The following is a 17,394-nucleotide window of genomic DNA, read 5'->3' on the forward strand; positions in this document are numbered from 1 at the left end:
ACTGTGACCAGTGTTACATGAGCTTCAAGAGAAAGGAAGAGCTTAAAAAACACAGATGGCGGAAACAGCCATGCAAGGTGCCAACCTGCTTAACGGGAGCAGTAAGGGGTTATGTGTCTCGCTCAAGAACACTTCGACACACTACCTGGGACGAGCGGGAATCGAAGCGGAATGATCCCATTCTCTTTGGACCAGAGGAAGAGGAAGGCGACATTCAGATCGGGGATCAGAACCCGAGGCCACAGAGGACTCCTTCAGGTGAAACTAAGTCTGAGCCTGAACATGATGGGGAGCTAAGTACCTCTGAAACTGAACACAGTTCTGATTACTCAACATCTTGAGTAATAGCTCAAGAGAAGCTAGCACAAGGAGACGCTAGCTCCCCGAAGGGGCTTCAATGGCCCAAATGATGGAAAGAGAAATAAGAACCCCCGGTCAAGATCCAGGGGAAAACATGGGGGAGAAACTAACCCCAGAGCAGCAAGCAGAGATGAGAAGGCTCAACTTCGGCCTCCCAAAGCCCAGCAACAGCCACCAGCTAAGGCTAGAACAAGGAAAAAGGATCCTTCCGGCATCGAATACCTCTCTGTAGACGACTGGGGGGCATTAACCCCAGAGCAGCATGCAGAGGTAAGGGCCCAAAGGGAGGAATCCAAAGCCCGGAAGGAGAATCAATAGTATCCTTACCTTCTGGGGCCCTGACACATGACACTCAAGCAAGTGCAAACTGCACTTGACATACAGCTCATCTGTCAAGAGGAATAATATATAGTGTTATTGTCATTTAGGAAGAAACATGACATAGAATACTACATGCATTTTGTATACATTTTAAGTATACTATGTAAAGATGTCTGTCTTTTCTCTAAACCAGAGTAAAGAGGACGAAAGAATTTGTAATCTATTTCATGCAAAGGGGATTTCCTGACAGCAACCATCTGGTAGGTTAGCACCCGTACCAACCATATCAGCTGCATGAGATGTACACTCACCAGCGCCTATGGATAAAAATTGAGACTCTGCAAACTCTCGTCAAGTTTAGCACCTTGACACAGGGGGACAGAGCGAGCATCAGGGTCTCTGTATCCGACGGGCCTATCAGATTTGTGGGGGCTTGGAAGCTTCAGCATACAGGACGCTGTGGTGCTTAGGCGGCCAAGTCACTGGTTTATAGGTCTGTCAAAACGGATCAGAGGTTCTGGGGCTTAGAACATCCGTGAGTTGGGCTTTATACTAATTGAATAGGTATCAAAAGCCGAAAGAATATGAACCGAAATGACTGCTGTCAGGTGCCTCTGGAGTAAAATTTGTTACAGATTTGAGTCAACCTTACTCAAGATTGGTCTTATCAGCAGAACCTCTCCAACCAAGACTCTTCCTAATGCTCGAGATCTGGAACAATAAGTGACGTAGATGGTCTGCAGAGCGCAGCAGACAGCCTAAAAGTGAATTGGTAAAAAAATCTATCAGGAACAAGAGAGGGTTGATAAGTAACAGCTTGAAGTAGCGTTTACTCACGACTAAAGGGTAACGTAATGTTTACTTACAGTCGAAACTTAAGTAGAAAATTATACTTGCGACTAACAGGTCACCTGAACTAGAAGTAACCTAATGTTTACTTAGAGTCAAAACTTAAGTAGAAAACTACTTGCGAATAGCAGGGCTAGGGAGCCCTAAAGTCACTTGAACTTGAAGTAACTAAATGCTTACTTAAAGTCAGAACTTAAGTAGAAAAACTCTACTTTGTGAATAGCTGGCTAACTAGCCATTGCGAACAGGAGCGAATAGCTGGCTAACTAGCCATTGCGAACAGGAGCGAATAGCTGGCTAACTAGCCATTGCGAACAGGAGCGAATAGCTGGCTAACTAGCCATTGCGAACAGGAGCGAATAGCTGGCTAACTAGCCATTGCGAACAGGAGCGAATAGCTGGCTAACTAGCCATTGCGAAAAGGAGCGAATAGCTGGCTAACTAGCCATTGCGAACAGGAGCGAATAGCTGGCTAACTAGCCATTGCGAACAGGAGCTACTAGTAGGCTAACTAGCCATTGCTAACAGTATCTGAAAGCAGGACTGAAACTACTGGAGGAAGCGGGTCTAATGGCCCAATACTCTGTACCCTACCAGCCCAATACGAACGGGGTGGCAGAGAGAGCTGTACGCTCTATAAAGAATCAGATGATCAAAGTGAATATGTTGCGATCCTGGAATGAACCGACCTCCCTCCTTAGGATACACCAAGGAGACCGACAGTACAGTTCGGACCGGAAGGATCAGAACCTGCCCTATCTCGGGCCAGGGGCATTCTTAGACGGGGGGGCTGTCCCCCGGAGTCAGTGGACGACGCAGCGAATGGCAAAAGGGAATATACTGACCCAGATCAGAACTCAGAAATGGAGGAAGACCGGGATAGGTCAAGCTCCAGAGCATCCTCAAGGTCCTCATCTAGATCAAGATCTAGGGAGAGAGTTCGGTACCCAAGGGACGAACCTCCTAGACCTCCTAGACCTCCTAGACCGAACAAGAGAGCTAAGCAGGCCAAGCAGGCCCGCATATCCTGTGACATGGAGACAGAGAGACATCGGCCTGGACCCAGGTTACAGGGCGACGAGAGCCCTGAATGGACCTGAAAGAGAGAAAAGAAATGAGTCCTCTGTGGACTATATCTGTGATGTCCTGCGTGGCCTACGGACAGGGTCACACGACCAGGCCAACCACACTTCAATAGAGAACTGCTGCTACAATTCTCGGGGACCCGTGGGGTCGCCCGAGAAGTGACAATTCGACCTACCTCAAACTACGGGAGAGATCCAAGAGATCAGAGGGGGTGACCATAAGAACCATAACATTGTGTTCTTAAGACGACAACACCTGGGTGCATTGGCCGGGAACAACAGATGCAAGTCTTCCCGCCGGATACCAAGCAACGACGTGGCCCCTATCCTATCGAGCCGTCCAGCCAGGGAACAACAGATGCAAGTCTTCCCGCCGGCTACCAGGGTACCGACGTACCAAGATGACAGAGGGGGTGTGGAGAGTCACGGCCACGTGACCCCGCAATCGCCATCTCGTCCCCCAGTACAGACGCTATTAAGACAATGGAAAATGACCGACCAGGATGACAGAGGGGGTGTGAAGTGTCACAGCCAACTAGTGACACTGGTTATTATGACATCCTGTTCTTATGTTTATTATATATGATTATGAGGAATGTCTGTATATTCTTCCTCCCACTTGTGTAAAAAATATATGTTTTAAATCTAGGCATATGTTACTGTATGCGTCTAGATGTGATAGGTATGTATATATATCTGTATATATCTGTATATATATATATATATATATATATATATATATATATAAGCGTATAAGACTATTCATGCAGGAAGTGTATTCATGTATTGTACACTACACAGGCCATTCTCTTCCATCTCAATACTGCAGGGCCTTTTCCTAGAATGTATAGTAAGGGAGTTAACGATAAGAATGTGGCCTTGGAGACAGCTCCGACCAAGAGGAGCCTGCAGAGTTAACCCTTGCAGTGAGGAAGCAGAGCAGACATGCATACATGTTTAAATGACGTAATGGGGTTTTTCCCAGAAGAAAGTAATCTGTTACTTCTCCAGTAGATGTAACGACTAGAAGGGGAGGAGTCCATCCTTACTATGTGTGTTATACGTTGATTGGCTAGTGGAATGACATAGCTGTGACATCACTGTTTTTGGACCAATGGCAAAGAGGTCCTGATATGATATAAAAATGACTGCTCCAACTTCGAGAGCTCAGATTTTCAGATTTTGCTTGCAGACACTTTCTTCTAGCGGTCGATACCGTAAGGAACGGAATCGGTCTATTTTTCAAAGTGGAGTCCCCCGGACAAAGCTTTGTTTTTTAGCTCATTTGCTCTTTTGCTCAAAATGACAAAGAGAGTTTTTTGCTATGAGACAGATTTTGATTTAGATTTTTCCATTTGTTACTTTAGAAGACAAGATGCAGGATTTTGCTTGCACGACACCAGCCGTGTCAGGCTATTGCGATCTTAGAGATGATATGTTTTGTATTATATAATCTTTTAAACTGTAATGGACATATCCAATACAGTCCTTTTTTGTAACTTCATTGAAATAAAGATTACTTTTTTTCTAATTATCCATTGAATTCTTGGACTGATTTCTGCCAGCAATGTGCCACGATGCCGGCCGCCGCCCTGATTTCCTATTGAAGGTGACTATAATGTACTGGCAGCATGTAATACAGATTGAATCAATTGACTGGTTAAAAGTTATATATTATATATATATATGTTATTAACAGGCCTTTCCTCACAAATGAGGACGGTGATGATGGTGGTGGTGGTGACGTAAGATAATCAGGCTTCCAGAGAAGCAGCCTAACAGGCATTACGTAAAATGATATTGATGATAATAATAATGAGAGTTCTCCTAGACATACATTCGGTTTATTACAAACAAGAAGAGGTTAACAACTCTTCATGCTTACATTTCATATCAACTGGATATAACTAGACCAGTGACTATGAAGTAAACTTGACAGAAATAGTAATTGACTCGAGAACTTGGCGAGTTTAGCACCTCGCTGGGGGATATCGAGCGGCCAAAGGGTTATATCTCAAGTAAGTGATCTGAGATAATTAGAGACAAGCCCATCGGCTCTTAACACATGTACACATGTGCCTTCACAAAATTATCAAGGGGTGGGGGCGGGGGGTAGTCTTACCCCGAAAATACGATTGTTACAAAATGCTTGGTTTATGTCTGGTAAAGTAATACACTGTGATCGTCGTTACATAAACATGTTTCAGGTTCGGTAAAATAGACATAGGGTGTCCTTAACTTAGCCAGAAGGTAATCCAAAAAGAATAATTCCAATGATCCCATCGGCGATCGCGATTACTCGTTTATATGTAATTACACGTGTTTATGGGACACTATAGGTTGAGGCGAGCAGATCTGCTAGCGATTGCTTTGGAAGAGCTCCTCCCCCTCAGAGCGAGTCTCGATAGTCCGGTTCATTCATTGCCTGTCCTGACCTATTTCTTTCTGAGTTCAAAAGGTAGGTGATATCGTCACCTGGTGAGATTTGATTAACTCAGAGGGCTCCAGCCGAGGATCGAAACCCGAGAAATCTCAGGTATGACGCTCAACCGCTGGCGAGATAACCCGAGAAATGTCGGGTATGGCGCTGAATGTGTTAATATCACCCAGGGCTGTACGCTGCGATGATCTCATCGCAAATTGCCCCTTTAATTGGCCGTTGCGATTGGTAAATAATATTTGGGGGCGGGCTTGCGAGTAGGGATTTCAAGCCTTGCATTCGCATTTCACTCCTAAATGATCCAAGGCGTGTGATGACGCTGAGCACTCAGGTATGATCAGCGGGGAAAATCAACTGAGCACTCACTCTGATAGACTGGCTGACTGTCTGATTTAGCTATGAAGAAAAGTAAAGTTAGTAGTAGGGATGGGAATCGATGGTTCCTAACTGGGTTTTGGCCATATGCTCCCGAAATTCTCCCGCTGTTTGGCTGCTTCTATGTGCAGTGAAAACTACTCGAAATGCTTTAGAACCTAGTCATTGATTTAGTTCAGGGTTAGCCGCGGAGCTAACGCTAGCTAACGTGAGCTAATCAAGCTCACATAGAGAGATAAACAGCTGACAGCAGGTAGTACAGGTACAAATACAATAAAACAAGGGTGGGAGCTGTTGTGTAAACCTTGTGTCGCGTCAATCTGGTCCACACGTTACTCGTTCATATCTCAGCCCGTGCTGAGATATGCCCATTCCGCGGTCTGTTAATAGTTTTCAATCAGACAGATGTATGGAAAGGCTTTTATTATAACATTCGTTGAGGTAAAATCATTATGCCTCATTTAGTCATCCTGCAGAGCACTGGTCTCCTACTCGTGGGCCGCGGGGAGCTAATGTAGCTTTGTTGTTGTCAACACACACAGGGCATTCAGGAAGTCAAAAACGAATGCGCTTGCCGATTGGTGCTAAGAACAGCAGGGCGGGTGCAAGCGTTGTGACGTAATTGGCAGACTCTACTGTCAATCAAAATTATTCTGTTTTCCGTCAGAATGAATGAATGAGAACTTTATTAACAGATTGCATAATGGGTACAATACAGTACAGGAGGATGAAGACCAGAGAAAGACTTTCGGCTTTTTTACATAAGGGTCCTCCATTTTCAATTCATCAAAACATTTAGAGACATACAAATATACAGTAGTTTCATAAAAATGCTAAAATGCTATTGATTGATTGATTTAAAACTTTATTAACATATTGCAGAATGGGTACAGTACAGCTCAATACATACAATTGTTAAGGGGATGCAGACCAGCGAAAGATTTTTGTCTTGTTTACATCAGGGTCCCCCATTTTCAATTCATCATATTTCATATCTAAATCATATAATATCTCATTGCTAAATATATGCAATATATAATCTAATAATCCAATAATCTAAATCTAATATATAATATAAAAATGCTAAATGCATGGGTATTTTATTTTGTCTTTAATGTTAGCTTGCAAACTCATACTGTCTTGGTAAGCCTCATAATGAATTGTTTGGGGTAAAAAAGAAAAACATCGTGATGTGTATCGTGTATCGCCGAAAGGTCAGAAAATATCGTGATATCATATTTAGGCCATATCGCCCAGCCCTAGTTGGTTCATTATAAAAGATACAAACCTGACAACAAAAGCACTTAAATGTTAAATAAAAGGACCACAGTAATGAGGCAGGAGGAACATATTTTTTTGCACTATAATGGTAAAATTGTTATTTAAAAATTTGCCCCTAAAACATATTTTTTGCCCCTAAATTTCTAATTTAGGGGCAAGTGTGCCCCTAGTGAAAAAGCTTAGCGTACAGCCCTGTCACCAGGGGCTGTCCTCAAGGTTTGCCTTTATCACCGCTTCTGTTTATTTTAGCTATCGAACCGCTAGCAATAGCAATCAGGGCTAACAGGCACAGGCAGTTACATGGGATTGAAATCGGTAACAATGATCACAGAATAGCCCTCTTTGCGGACAACGTAATTTTGTTCCTAAAAAACATAGACACGTCTATAACTGCATATACTGCTTGATATGATTGGTCAGTTCGGTAGTATCTCCGGATATAAACTGAATGCCTCAAAATCATCACTTATGCTGCTTAATGATAATGAGAGACAATCCAACAATGACCAACAAGCATTTCCTTTCAAGCTCTCGAACAGTTTCACTTATCTGGGCATCAAAATAATGCCCAAATAGAAAATATAGCATCAATAAATTATGAACTTATGATAGACTCAGCATTCAAAATATATAGAGATATGGATGTTCTTGCCCATCTCTAGGGAGGATAAACATATTAAAGATGTCCATATTACCAAAGTTCTTATACCTATTTCAAAACATCCCTTTGGCACCACCGGAATGTTCTGCAAGATTTCGTCTCTCATTTCAAAATGTATATGGCGTAAGAAGTCCTAAGAAGTCCTAAAGTCCGCCTGTCTCTGTTGTACCTTCCATTTGATGCAGGGGGGTTGAAGTGTCCTAACCTTCATTGGTATTATCTGGCTGTAGAATTGAGAACTGTAATGTTTTATTTTTCTAAGGGAGATCATCCATCATGGATGGAAGTGGAAGCATGCTCAGTGCAACTACCACTACATTTATACATGTATTCAGCTGAGCCAAAATACTTAAGGAAACATACTACACACCCCATAGTGCTTAACTATTAACTATTAACGAGGTAAAGACATTTATGAAAATAACCAACTCCATGTCGCAATTCAGCCCAATTTGGGGAAACGTGTCATTTAAACCAGGCAAACTGGATGCTGGATTCAAACTATGGACAAAAGAAGGAATATGTAAAATATCTGACCTTTACAAAGAGGGGCTCTTGATGTCTTTTGAGGAACTATCAATAAAATACAGCATCCCAAGGAAGCACTTTTTTAAATACTTGCAATTGAGAAGTTTTATTTCCTCTATGCAAAACCACTCACTGGTAGTTCCTACACTTTCATCTTTAGAAAGAATTATCATCAAGAACTGAAACAGCAAAGGCTTGATATCACTGATCTATAACTGGCTTGTATCTGGTTCAGATGTGACATCAATACCTAGACTGGAGGCATGGAGGCGGGACTTGGGAGAGGAGATCTCAAACGAGGACTGGAACAGAGCGTGCGAGGAGGCTCAGACACAAACAGCCAACACTAGCTTAAAACTACTTCAATACAAATGGCTGATGTGGACTTATATAACCCCTGTCAAACTGAATAAATATAACAGTAATACACCAGACAGTTACTTTAAATGTACAGAGGCTCTGGGAATTTTTATACATTGTATTTTGGAATGTGACAAAATCAAGAAGTTCTGGGGGGAGGTGGTGAATAAAATCAAAGATGTGTCAGTGAATATCCCATTAGACTCCAAAATGATATTGCTACACCTATATCCAGTAAATCTCAACCTGAGAACCAAACAATACAAATGTATTGACTTTGCTATACTGCAGGCAAAAAGAACAATAGCTTTCAATTGGAAGAAATTTGACACACCTACAATCGGTGCTTGAATTAAGAACATGGCACAATGGATGTCAATGGAGAGAATAACATATATCCTCAGGAACAAAATAGAGGTTCACGAGGGTATATGGCAACCATTTAATGAATACTTGAGAAGGGAAGATATAGGAGGACTTCTATAGCAGGAATCCCCCCGCTCTCTCCCGTGGTCAGTTGACCCCGGGGGAGAGCGGAGGCATGTCATTGAAGGTGTTGTAAGGATGTCATTTTTTAACTTGATTTTTAACTTATTTTGATCTATGTACGAGATATCTTACTGGAGGTACCATTGAATGTATATATTATTTCTATATGATAACAGTAAAAGTGGACTTAAAGATGCTAAGAGAGAGATAAGGGGAGGGGGGTATAATGTGGGTATACTTGTGTACACTTGTGGAGAAAAGGAACTCAAAATAATTGATGGCAATGAAAACCTGACTTGTGTACTGTAAAACCCAATACAAATAGTTAAAATAAATAAATAAGTCAAGTGTTCCTTTATTAATCCCCTTGGGGAAATTGAGGTGTCATAGCAGCATGGGGGGGGGGGGGGGGTACAGGTATAAGTAAGGGATAATGTATAGCTACGAGGTCATTGTCGCAAAATAATTGACCGACACAGAGTTTAGAACACAGAGGCGCCTCGCAGAGGTGTTTTAAACGTCAGTGAAGGTCAATTATTTTGCGACAATGACCGAGTATAGCTATACATTATCCCGCTTATTACATGGCTAACTTACTAACAATATACCTAATTCATTTTACACCATCGATCGACAAGACGAGATCAAATGCAGACGCAGTTGTTCTGTGGCTCTGTCAGCCCAAATAAAGTGATTATTATTATCGCCAGCAGCCGGCAGGTGTGTCTGATTGCACTGATGCAGTGTGTGTCAAGTCAAGTCAAGTCAAGTCAAGAGTTTTAATTGTCACGGCATACAGGTATACAATGAAATGCGGGTGGTCTTGCCCGCAACGATGTGCAATACAGTGGTACATATAATAGAATCAAAAGAAGAAAACAACATTGTGCAGTAACAGGTAGCAGGTAACATGGAGTGACATCTCGGTATCTGTACATAGTTATTTACAGAGCATGTGGGACATGCTAGTTAGCTTTGGTAGTGCAATACACTGTTCCTGTTATTCTAATTTAAAGTGTCCTTTCCTTTGGCCATAAGTGTGCGTGTGTGCGACATGAGTGTGTGCCCGCTCATGTTAAAGTGTTAAGTGGCTGCTCGTGTGTGAGCGTGCACAGTGTGCGTGTCGTGTGTGTGTTCATGTGTGCTTGTGTGTGGACAGTGGGCTTGATTGCTCCAGCTGCGAAAAGCAATAATGAATGAATGAATGAATGAAAACTTTATTTAACAGATTGCAGAATGGGTACAATACAGTACGGCTCAATACATACAATTGTTAAGGGGATGCAGACCTGAGAAAGACGTTTGTCTTGTTTCCATCAGGGTCCCCCATTTTCAATTCATATAGACATTTATGACATACATAACATACATGACATTTATGGCATAGGGACATATAGGTATTTAGTACTGATACATTTGTGACATAGGCGGTATTCAAATATACAGTACTGTTACCCCTAGATCCTGACAGAGTATATACATATGATGGGGAGGGGACTGTACATTAGGAGGGGGTGGGTGGGTGGGAGGGGAATATACATACGGCGGGGAGGGAATATATACATGCGGTGGGGAGGAGACTGTCTATTAGGAGGTGGTGGGGGTTTTGGGCATTTACGGTGGCCAGTTTCGAATTGCAGCCTCCCGTAGGTGCTCTTTAAGGGCGGTTTTGAATGTGGGCAGGGATTCACATTCCTTTACAGCTTTGGGTAGGGCGTTCCACATTGTTGTGGCATAATTGCGAAACGTGTTTAGTCCCTTGTTTGAGCCGAATCTGGGTTTAACATGATTTGTTGAGCTTCCTCTGGTGTAGTGGTTGTGGTATTCACTGACCTTTGGGAAGTATTTTGACATGTACATGGGCACCCCGGTCGTATAGTGTATCTTGTAGACCAGGCCCATTGCAAGTTGCTGTACTCTGTCGTCTACTCTAAGCCATCCTAGGTTGGCAAAGTGGGCAGGGGTGAGGTGGGTTCTGGGGTTCAGGTCAAGTAGTAGTCTGACCAGTTTGTTTTGTGATGTTTGTAATTTTGTTTTAAGCGCCTTTGAGGTGCTTTGGTACCATGAGGTGCACGCATAGTCATAGTACCCTTGAATGAGTGCTCCTGCCAGAGTCCTCAGGGTATTCTTGTTTACCAGAGAGGAGATCCGGTACAAGAATCTAGTTCGTTGGTTGACTTTTTTTATTACATTGGATGCCATTTTGTCACAGGAAAGATTTGCCTCTAGGATGGAACCCAGGTAGGTAATTTCGTCTTTCCTTGTGACAATATTGTCACCCACTGTAACTGAGAAGCCGTCGGTCTTGCTGAGTTTGTTATTTGAACCGAAGAGAATGGACTCTGTTTTGCCCATGTGTAATGATAGTTTGTTATCAGCGAGCCATATGCAGATTTTGCCTAGTTCCGTGCTGAGGGTTTTTTCAACCTGCAATTTGTTCTTGTCAGAGACCAGCAGGGCTGAGTCGTCCGCAAACAGGAACAAGTTGCAGTCACAGGCTGACGACATGTCATTTGCATAAATTAGGAAGAGTAGCGGTCCTAGTATGCTTCCTTGTGGAACACCACAGCTCACTGTGAGGGGGGGGGATAGAGTACCGTTTACCTCTACCATCTGTTCTCTCCCCTCCAGGTAGGATTGCATCCAGCTCACTGATAGGCTATCAAAACCAATTGCTTTTAGCTTGTCCATTAGAACGGTGATTATTGCGCATTGCCCATGGCAGCGGTCAGTTATCGAAAAATAATTCACCGCTGTCAGGGGCTATTGATTGATCACAATCAAGCATTTCAGCTAATGTTAAAACGCCATGTAATAATAGGTAATAATAATAATAATAGAGCATAGAACAAAGAACAAAGTAATAATGGTGATAGTGATAACAGTAGTGAATGGCAGGATTCAATCAGACAGTAGTAATAGTGATGATGGTATACATGGTCCAAACTGTAGTAACACACTGCACCAGTCTGTGCAGTGTTTATAATTAAGAATCAGATAGTCAGTTCTCAAGTAGAACAGTTCTCAAGTTCACCAGCCATTGGCAGCAGAACGTGCCCATGGTTGTGGAGCCTGATGGCTATTGGGACTGGCAGTTTGTGGTGTGTCATGGGGGGAATACGTCTATGACTGAAAGTGAACATCAATGAGTCATTGAGATCTTCAGTTCTCTTACCCTGACATCCTGCAGAAAGATCCTTCCTCCCCGCTGGTTCTGCATACTCATCAACTTCTCAGCATGCTCACGCTCCTCCTTGGACTGTGCACGAAAGAACTTGGCAAAGTTCGGTAAAGACTTGTCATCCCTCTCAAAATAATATCCCTGGAAACGCAAAGAAAATAGATAAGGGTCAAACACAAGCTTTTAGTTTCGCAGGACAAAATTAAATATGAAGAATAAAAAATAAAAAAAAAAATAATGTAATACAAGTGATCCAGACTGCATTACTGAACCCATTTCCTACCATGGACAGATAGACATAGGAGGCATAAAGCTCAAGGTTGATCTGCCGGTTGATGGCTGCCTCGCAGTCCTGGTGGAAATTTTGCCGGATTTGTGACATGTTTCTGTATACAAACAAAATAAGGAATTTGTGTATTTTTTTAACATGTCCATTTTAGTGGCAGCCTAGTATTAAAATAATAGCCGTATAAAGACTAACATAGATACAAACATGAGATAGTTACTGGTAACTGCCTAAATAAAAACAAACAGCTACTGTGTATACACGGGGAACAGTGTTACCACAGGGTTAGGACAGACTGTTCTACTCGAACTTGATATTGCAGTTAACCGCCTCAGAGCAGCTGCCCTGCATCTTCAAACCCCTGTGTGTTCATGTCATTATGACCTCTGCCGCTCAAAGTCAAGGATGACTTTCCCCTCAGACTACCTACCAAAACATCCCACAATAGTCTTTGTCTGGAACATCGGTACGATTAATCGATGTATTTGTATTTCTGTGTCAAATATACACAAACGATTTTCTCCTCAGTAGTACCATATACATAGTTGCAGTGCTAGTAGACCCAGTGGGACACTAAAACAACTCCTGCTTAAACCTGTAGTTTAGAACTAGCGTTAACCTTGCTACGCCCATTTGTTAAAATAAATGGAAGTTAGCAAACTAGCCTACTCATTCATTGCTAGTACAATGACAACACGCTCACATGGACTTAGCTAGATGTTTCAGAGCTACTGGTTAGCAAGCAAGATAGATACATGAATTCGTCATCTTCCTTATGCATAAAACGTGTTACACACTTGACTTCACGATTGAGCTGAGTAATGTTACCTGGTATTGCCAATTCACGTTGTTGTTGTCACTATGCTGCATGCACAGAAAGATGGCTAGCCGACAACACAGCCACGTTAGTCGGTCAAATCGAACCCTGTGACGTCACGTAACAATGTCGCGTTGCATTCAACATCGGAGGTCAGACAGTTGGGAGGTCGGAATTACAACATCAGTGCGTTCCAGATTATGAGTTGGGGGGGGGGGGGGGGATCATACAAAGGTATCGATACTACTGGTTGATGAATGAACTGATTCACTACCACTTCTTGTGTGACATCAATGAATCATCTCTTCTATATACCAAAGAGGAATGTCACCCATTTTTAGAATTCACATATTCTTGTGTCACAGGATAGTTGAACAGTATCGTGAACATGTCCCATTCTAAACGATAGGTTATGACTATAACCAAGTTCTGTTAATTAGGGGTGACGCTCGGCATCACTTATGCACTCCCTCGCGTACGTGCACGCGCACTGAATAAATTCCACAAATGTACCTTTAATACCAGTATTAGTCTGACCACACCCCTCATCAGCTTACCTTCATAAGCAGGTGTGTGGTCACCTGCTCTCCTCCTTCCCAAGCATTCACCACAAGGTGAGGTCAAGGGCTGCAGCGGCGTCGGATGCCGAGCGTCACCCCTAATTAACAGAACTTGGTTATAGTCATAACCTATCGTTCTGTTTCATTAGGGGATCCGCTCGGCATCACTTATGCACATAGGGAGGCCGAGCGGAGCCACCGGCCGACAAATACACCCCGCTGAAGGCCCCCCACAACCAACAGAACAGGGAGGGCCGAGCCCACCCGACCCCCCCTAATGGAGGGCACCCCCCCTATTAGAGGTTTCCCGGGAGGGCGACGGACCCGACCGTGCGAAGAGGCACTCAAGCAACTCAACGCACAGGGTGAGCAGACCGTGGCTTGACCCCACGACTACACACACGCACAACCCGCATGCCACCCGGGAACGAACGGAGGGAACAACCTCGTTACTGCCCCCAGAATCACGGGGTCAAGGGCAAACCTAACCCCGTGGCAAGGCCGTAGCAGCGGAGGGCGAAGGAAGACCCAGACCCACCAAAGGGACTGGACCCCCTGGAACGGGGGCCCGGAGAAGTCCATGATGCCAGCATCAAGACCCCACCAGGTGGGCACTTAGTGACCCTGCCCAGTGGTGCGTTATTGAAATCATCTGGGGTGACACGCACCACGTGCACGCACGCTCCCGGCGCGTGCGCGCGCTCCCGCGAATGCGCATTTAATGTCCCCTCGCTTGGGCACAGACTAAAGACAGTGCCTAATTGCCTCTACGAATGGAATGTAACACGTCTTCACAACAAGTTAGGTGTGAATGTGTCTGAGAACGTATTTAACACACCTGACGACCGGCGCTATTGATATGCAAATAGCGAGTGAGCTTGCACACCGTGCTACCCCGTCCCATGAACAACGCATGCCTGACCCCGCCCCCCACATCGCCAGCGTATTCGGACAAAGGCCCCTCAGCCGAGCGGGCCCTGTCCTCCCCAACAGTACACCGCCTGGCACACTGACCCTGCAGAACAGGCAGTCAGCATGGCCGTAAGCACACAAAAAAGGTTAACCAACGGAAGCAGGCAGCGCACCGGGGAAAACCAGGCAACAGGCTGTTAACCCTAGCCTGGAGACTGCGGACGAGACAGGCGCCAGAAAGGACAGCTGAACACAGCCGCTCCGGCGGAAGGGGCGTATGCTGGCGTTGTTGCATGACCAAGCCTCCATTTAAAAAACCCCACCCAGAGGGGTTGAGGCAGAGAAGGCTGACACGATTGGCAGACGTCATGAACGTGCAGGGGCACCCTCAACCGGTTAACCCGGGAGTTGACACTGCAGCAACACACCAGAGAACCAACCACCCAGGTGTTACCTTATGCGGTGGTTGGTCCCATAACCCCTCAGGAAAAAACTCCAAAACACACCTGCGGCACTGCCGCAGCCCGTGTTCCAGTTTCCAACAGGGTTATCCCGGGCCTACGGGTCAACGAAAACATTACTTCGGACCGGGCCCGGTGATACGGGGAGCACAGGGTCCCCCGAGGAGGTCAAGACCACCCCAACAGGCCCCTCTTCGCCATGCGTAAGAGAAGAGTGTAAGAATGGAAAACCAGCCCCAGCACCCCGTACTTGGTATTCCCAGGAGGTCACCCAACCAAGTACTAACCAAGACCAACCTGCGTGGCGGCCGAGATCCGCCGAGATCGGGCGCGTACAGGTTGGCATGGCCGTAAGCCATTACGACAGTGTAGAATACAATGTACCCAACAAGGGTTCTGTAACTGAGGGGTTACAAAACCCTGACTGTATTAAAGATTGTGATATATTAAACCACTGCTAGTTATGTACTTTAATTACTGGCCATACAGTACATGAATATATATGGTGAACACCCACACAAGAATACGGCATTGACACATAAATTATATTGGAGGGTTATTTATTATTATTAAGCAACGTTAGGTTACAGATTGAGAATTAGGCTTGCGCTTGTATGGCGAAGAATATACGTAAAGTCAGTCAAGAGCATAAGTCAATGAGAATAGTAGGAATACTATGATGGGTCTAAGCTGACGCCACCTGTGGTATAGCAATTATATGGGCCACACCGGTACCAACTGGAGACACTGGGTTCCCTCCGGGGTATAAAGCCGGGAGGGGTAGAGGAATGTTCGGGTACCCAGTCTGAGTCAACGAGGAATAAAGAGGCTCCAGATACAGGAGCCGGTGCTTGTACTCCCTTGATCAGCAGACAAAAGCAATAGTTGTAATCCAAGATGCTCGATAGCATTGACGACAGCCAGCCAGCCCCTTCCACGAGGCGGGCCCGAGTGGTGATCCTCACGAGGTTAAATCCCAAACGACAGTGGAATCAACGGTGCTCTTCTCCGGTGGTCACGGTCCCAAAGCAATATAATCCAACCAGAAATGGTTCTGCAATCGCCGGTGCCGATTCTCCTGTGCACTATACTTCACATTAAACTAGGTCGAACTTGACGTTACTTCACTAAACTCTGACACTTTTACTATTCTATTCGCACACGTTCTAAACGCTCTATTTAGACGCAAGGTTGCTCACTTCACTGCACGTTGACTCGTGGTGAATGTGGGTTAAGGTACTGAATGAACGAAGTGCTGCTGTTTACACCTGCGCCGTATTTATACTTAAGTGACAATCTAGTACCAAACCTCAGTTCTTGTCTGGTATTACTACGCTGACTCTGGGCATGTTCTGACATGCCCCAAACTCGCCCATTGCACCTGTCTGAGTGCGAGACTGCCTGGAGCCTGGGGGCACTGTCCAATAGGAGAGCGAATATTACTCTGGTCTGTACGCAGGTAAAGGGATATTCCGTGTATATATATAAATAATATACAAGGTATATCAAACGATACATATATATATTCAGTTTAATCTGGCCCTTCACAACAGGTTCCATAGCGCTTAACCCTGTGACACCCGGACCGACCTAGCATTTTTCCCCCTGAAAAAAGCCCAAGTCCCTCAGGGTACCAGAACAGCAGATCTGCATCCCCGGCGGACAACAGGTTTAACTGATCCGGACCAGCGCGACCAGAACCAGTCCCGTGCCCTAACCACGCCGACATGCCAACTCCAGGAGAAGGGGCAGATATGCGTGTTGATCTTAAACATAAAAAGAAGGCGCCACTCAGACGTTTCGGTGCAAACCGCGCCCGGCGGACCACCCCCAGGGCGTGAGACCCTTCCACACATGTTCAGATCCATTCCGTTATCATCCCCTGATATGAACAAGAACCCGTCGACAACCACACAGGTCGTTGGAAGAGGAAAACCCCCATCCCAATTGCTTTATAAAAACGCTGTTTTAACCCCAAGCAACCAAGGCGCGCCAGTCAGTTACCTAATGTCCAACAGAACATCCTGAGCTAGCACTATGTGTGCGTTGGGCATATCCACATCAATAATAGGCTATTTAGACCATCTTATTGAATCCCCAAGACGCCCAGGGGAACGACAAGAGGGGCGGGATGCAACCAACTCCATGAATGAATGAATGAAAACTTTAACCAACAGATTGCAGAAAGGGTACAACACAGTACGGCTCAATACACACAATCGGTAAGGGGAGGCAGACCTGAGAAAGACGTTAGTCTTGTTTCCATCAGGGACCCCCATTTCCAATTCATATAGACACATCCAACTCTTTATAATAATAAAGAAGAAGCATCACCCGTATGAACCCAACTGCACAGCTGGGAGTAAAAAACCCGTTTTCACATGATTTTACATCCAGTCACTCTTTTTAATCAGAGAGTAAAGACTAG

The 17,394-nt window shown here is 44.6% G+C and overlaps 1 protein-coding gene across 1 annotated transcript in view; it reads right to left on the minus strand.

The window, feature by feature from the left end:
• The window catches only part of fth1b (ferritin, heavy polypeptide 1b), a 28,209-nt gene extending 15,069 nt beyond the window's left edge, over window positions 1–13,140 (minus strand). Inside the window, exons 1-3 of the mRNA XM_084335601.1 lie at window positions 13,045–13,140; window positions 12,214–12,316; window positions 11,925–12,071 (exon numbers count right to left, since the gene is read on the minus strand). Of these exons, the coding sequence (XP_084191727.1) occupies window positions 11,925–12,071; window positions 12,214–12,312 (246 nt within the window). The 5' untranslated portion in view covers window positions 12,313–12,316; window positions 13,045–13,140. The remainder of the gene's footprint in view (window positions 1–11,924; window positions 12,072–12,213; window positions 12,317–13,044) is intronic.
• Window positions 13,141–17,394: the final 4,254 nt, after the last annotated feature.

The sequence above is a fragment of the Notolepis coatsorum genome, assembly GCF_963971535.1.
Source record: "Notolepis coatsorum genome assembly, chromosome: 18".
NCBI lineage: Eukaryota > Metazoa > Chordata > Actinopteri > Aulopiformes > Paralepididae > Notolepis > Notolepis coatsorum.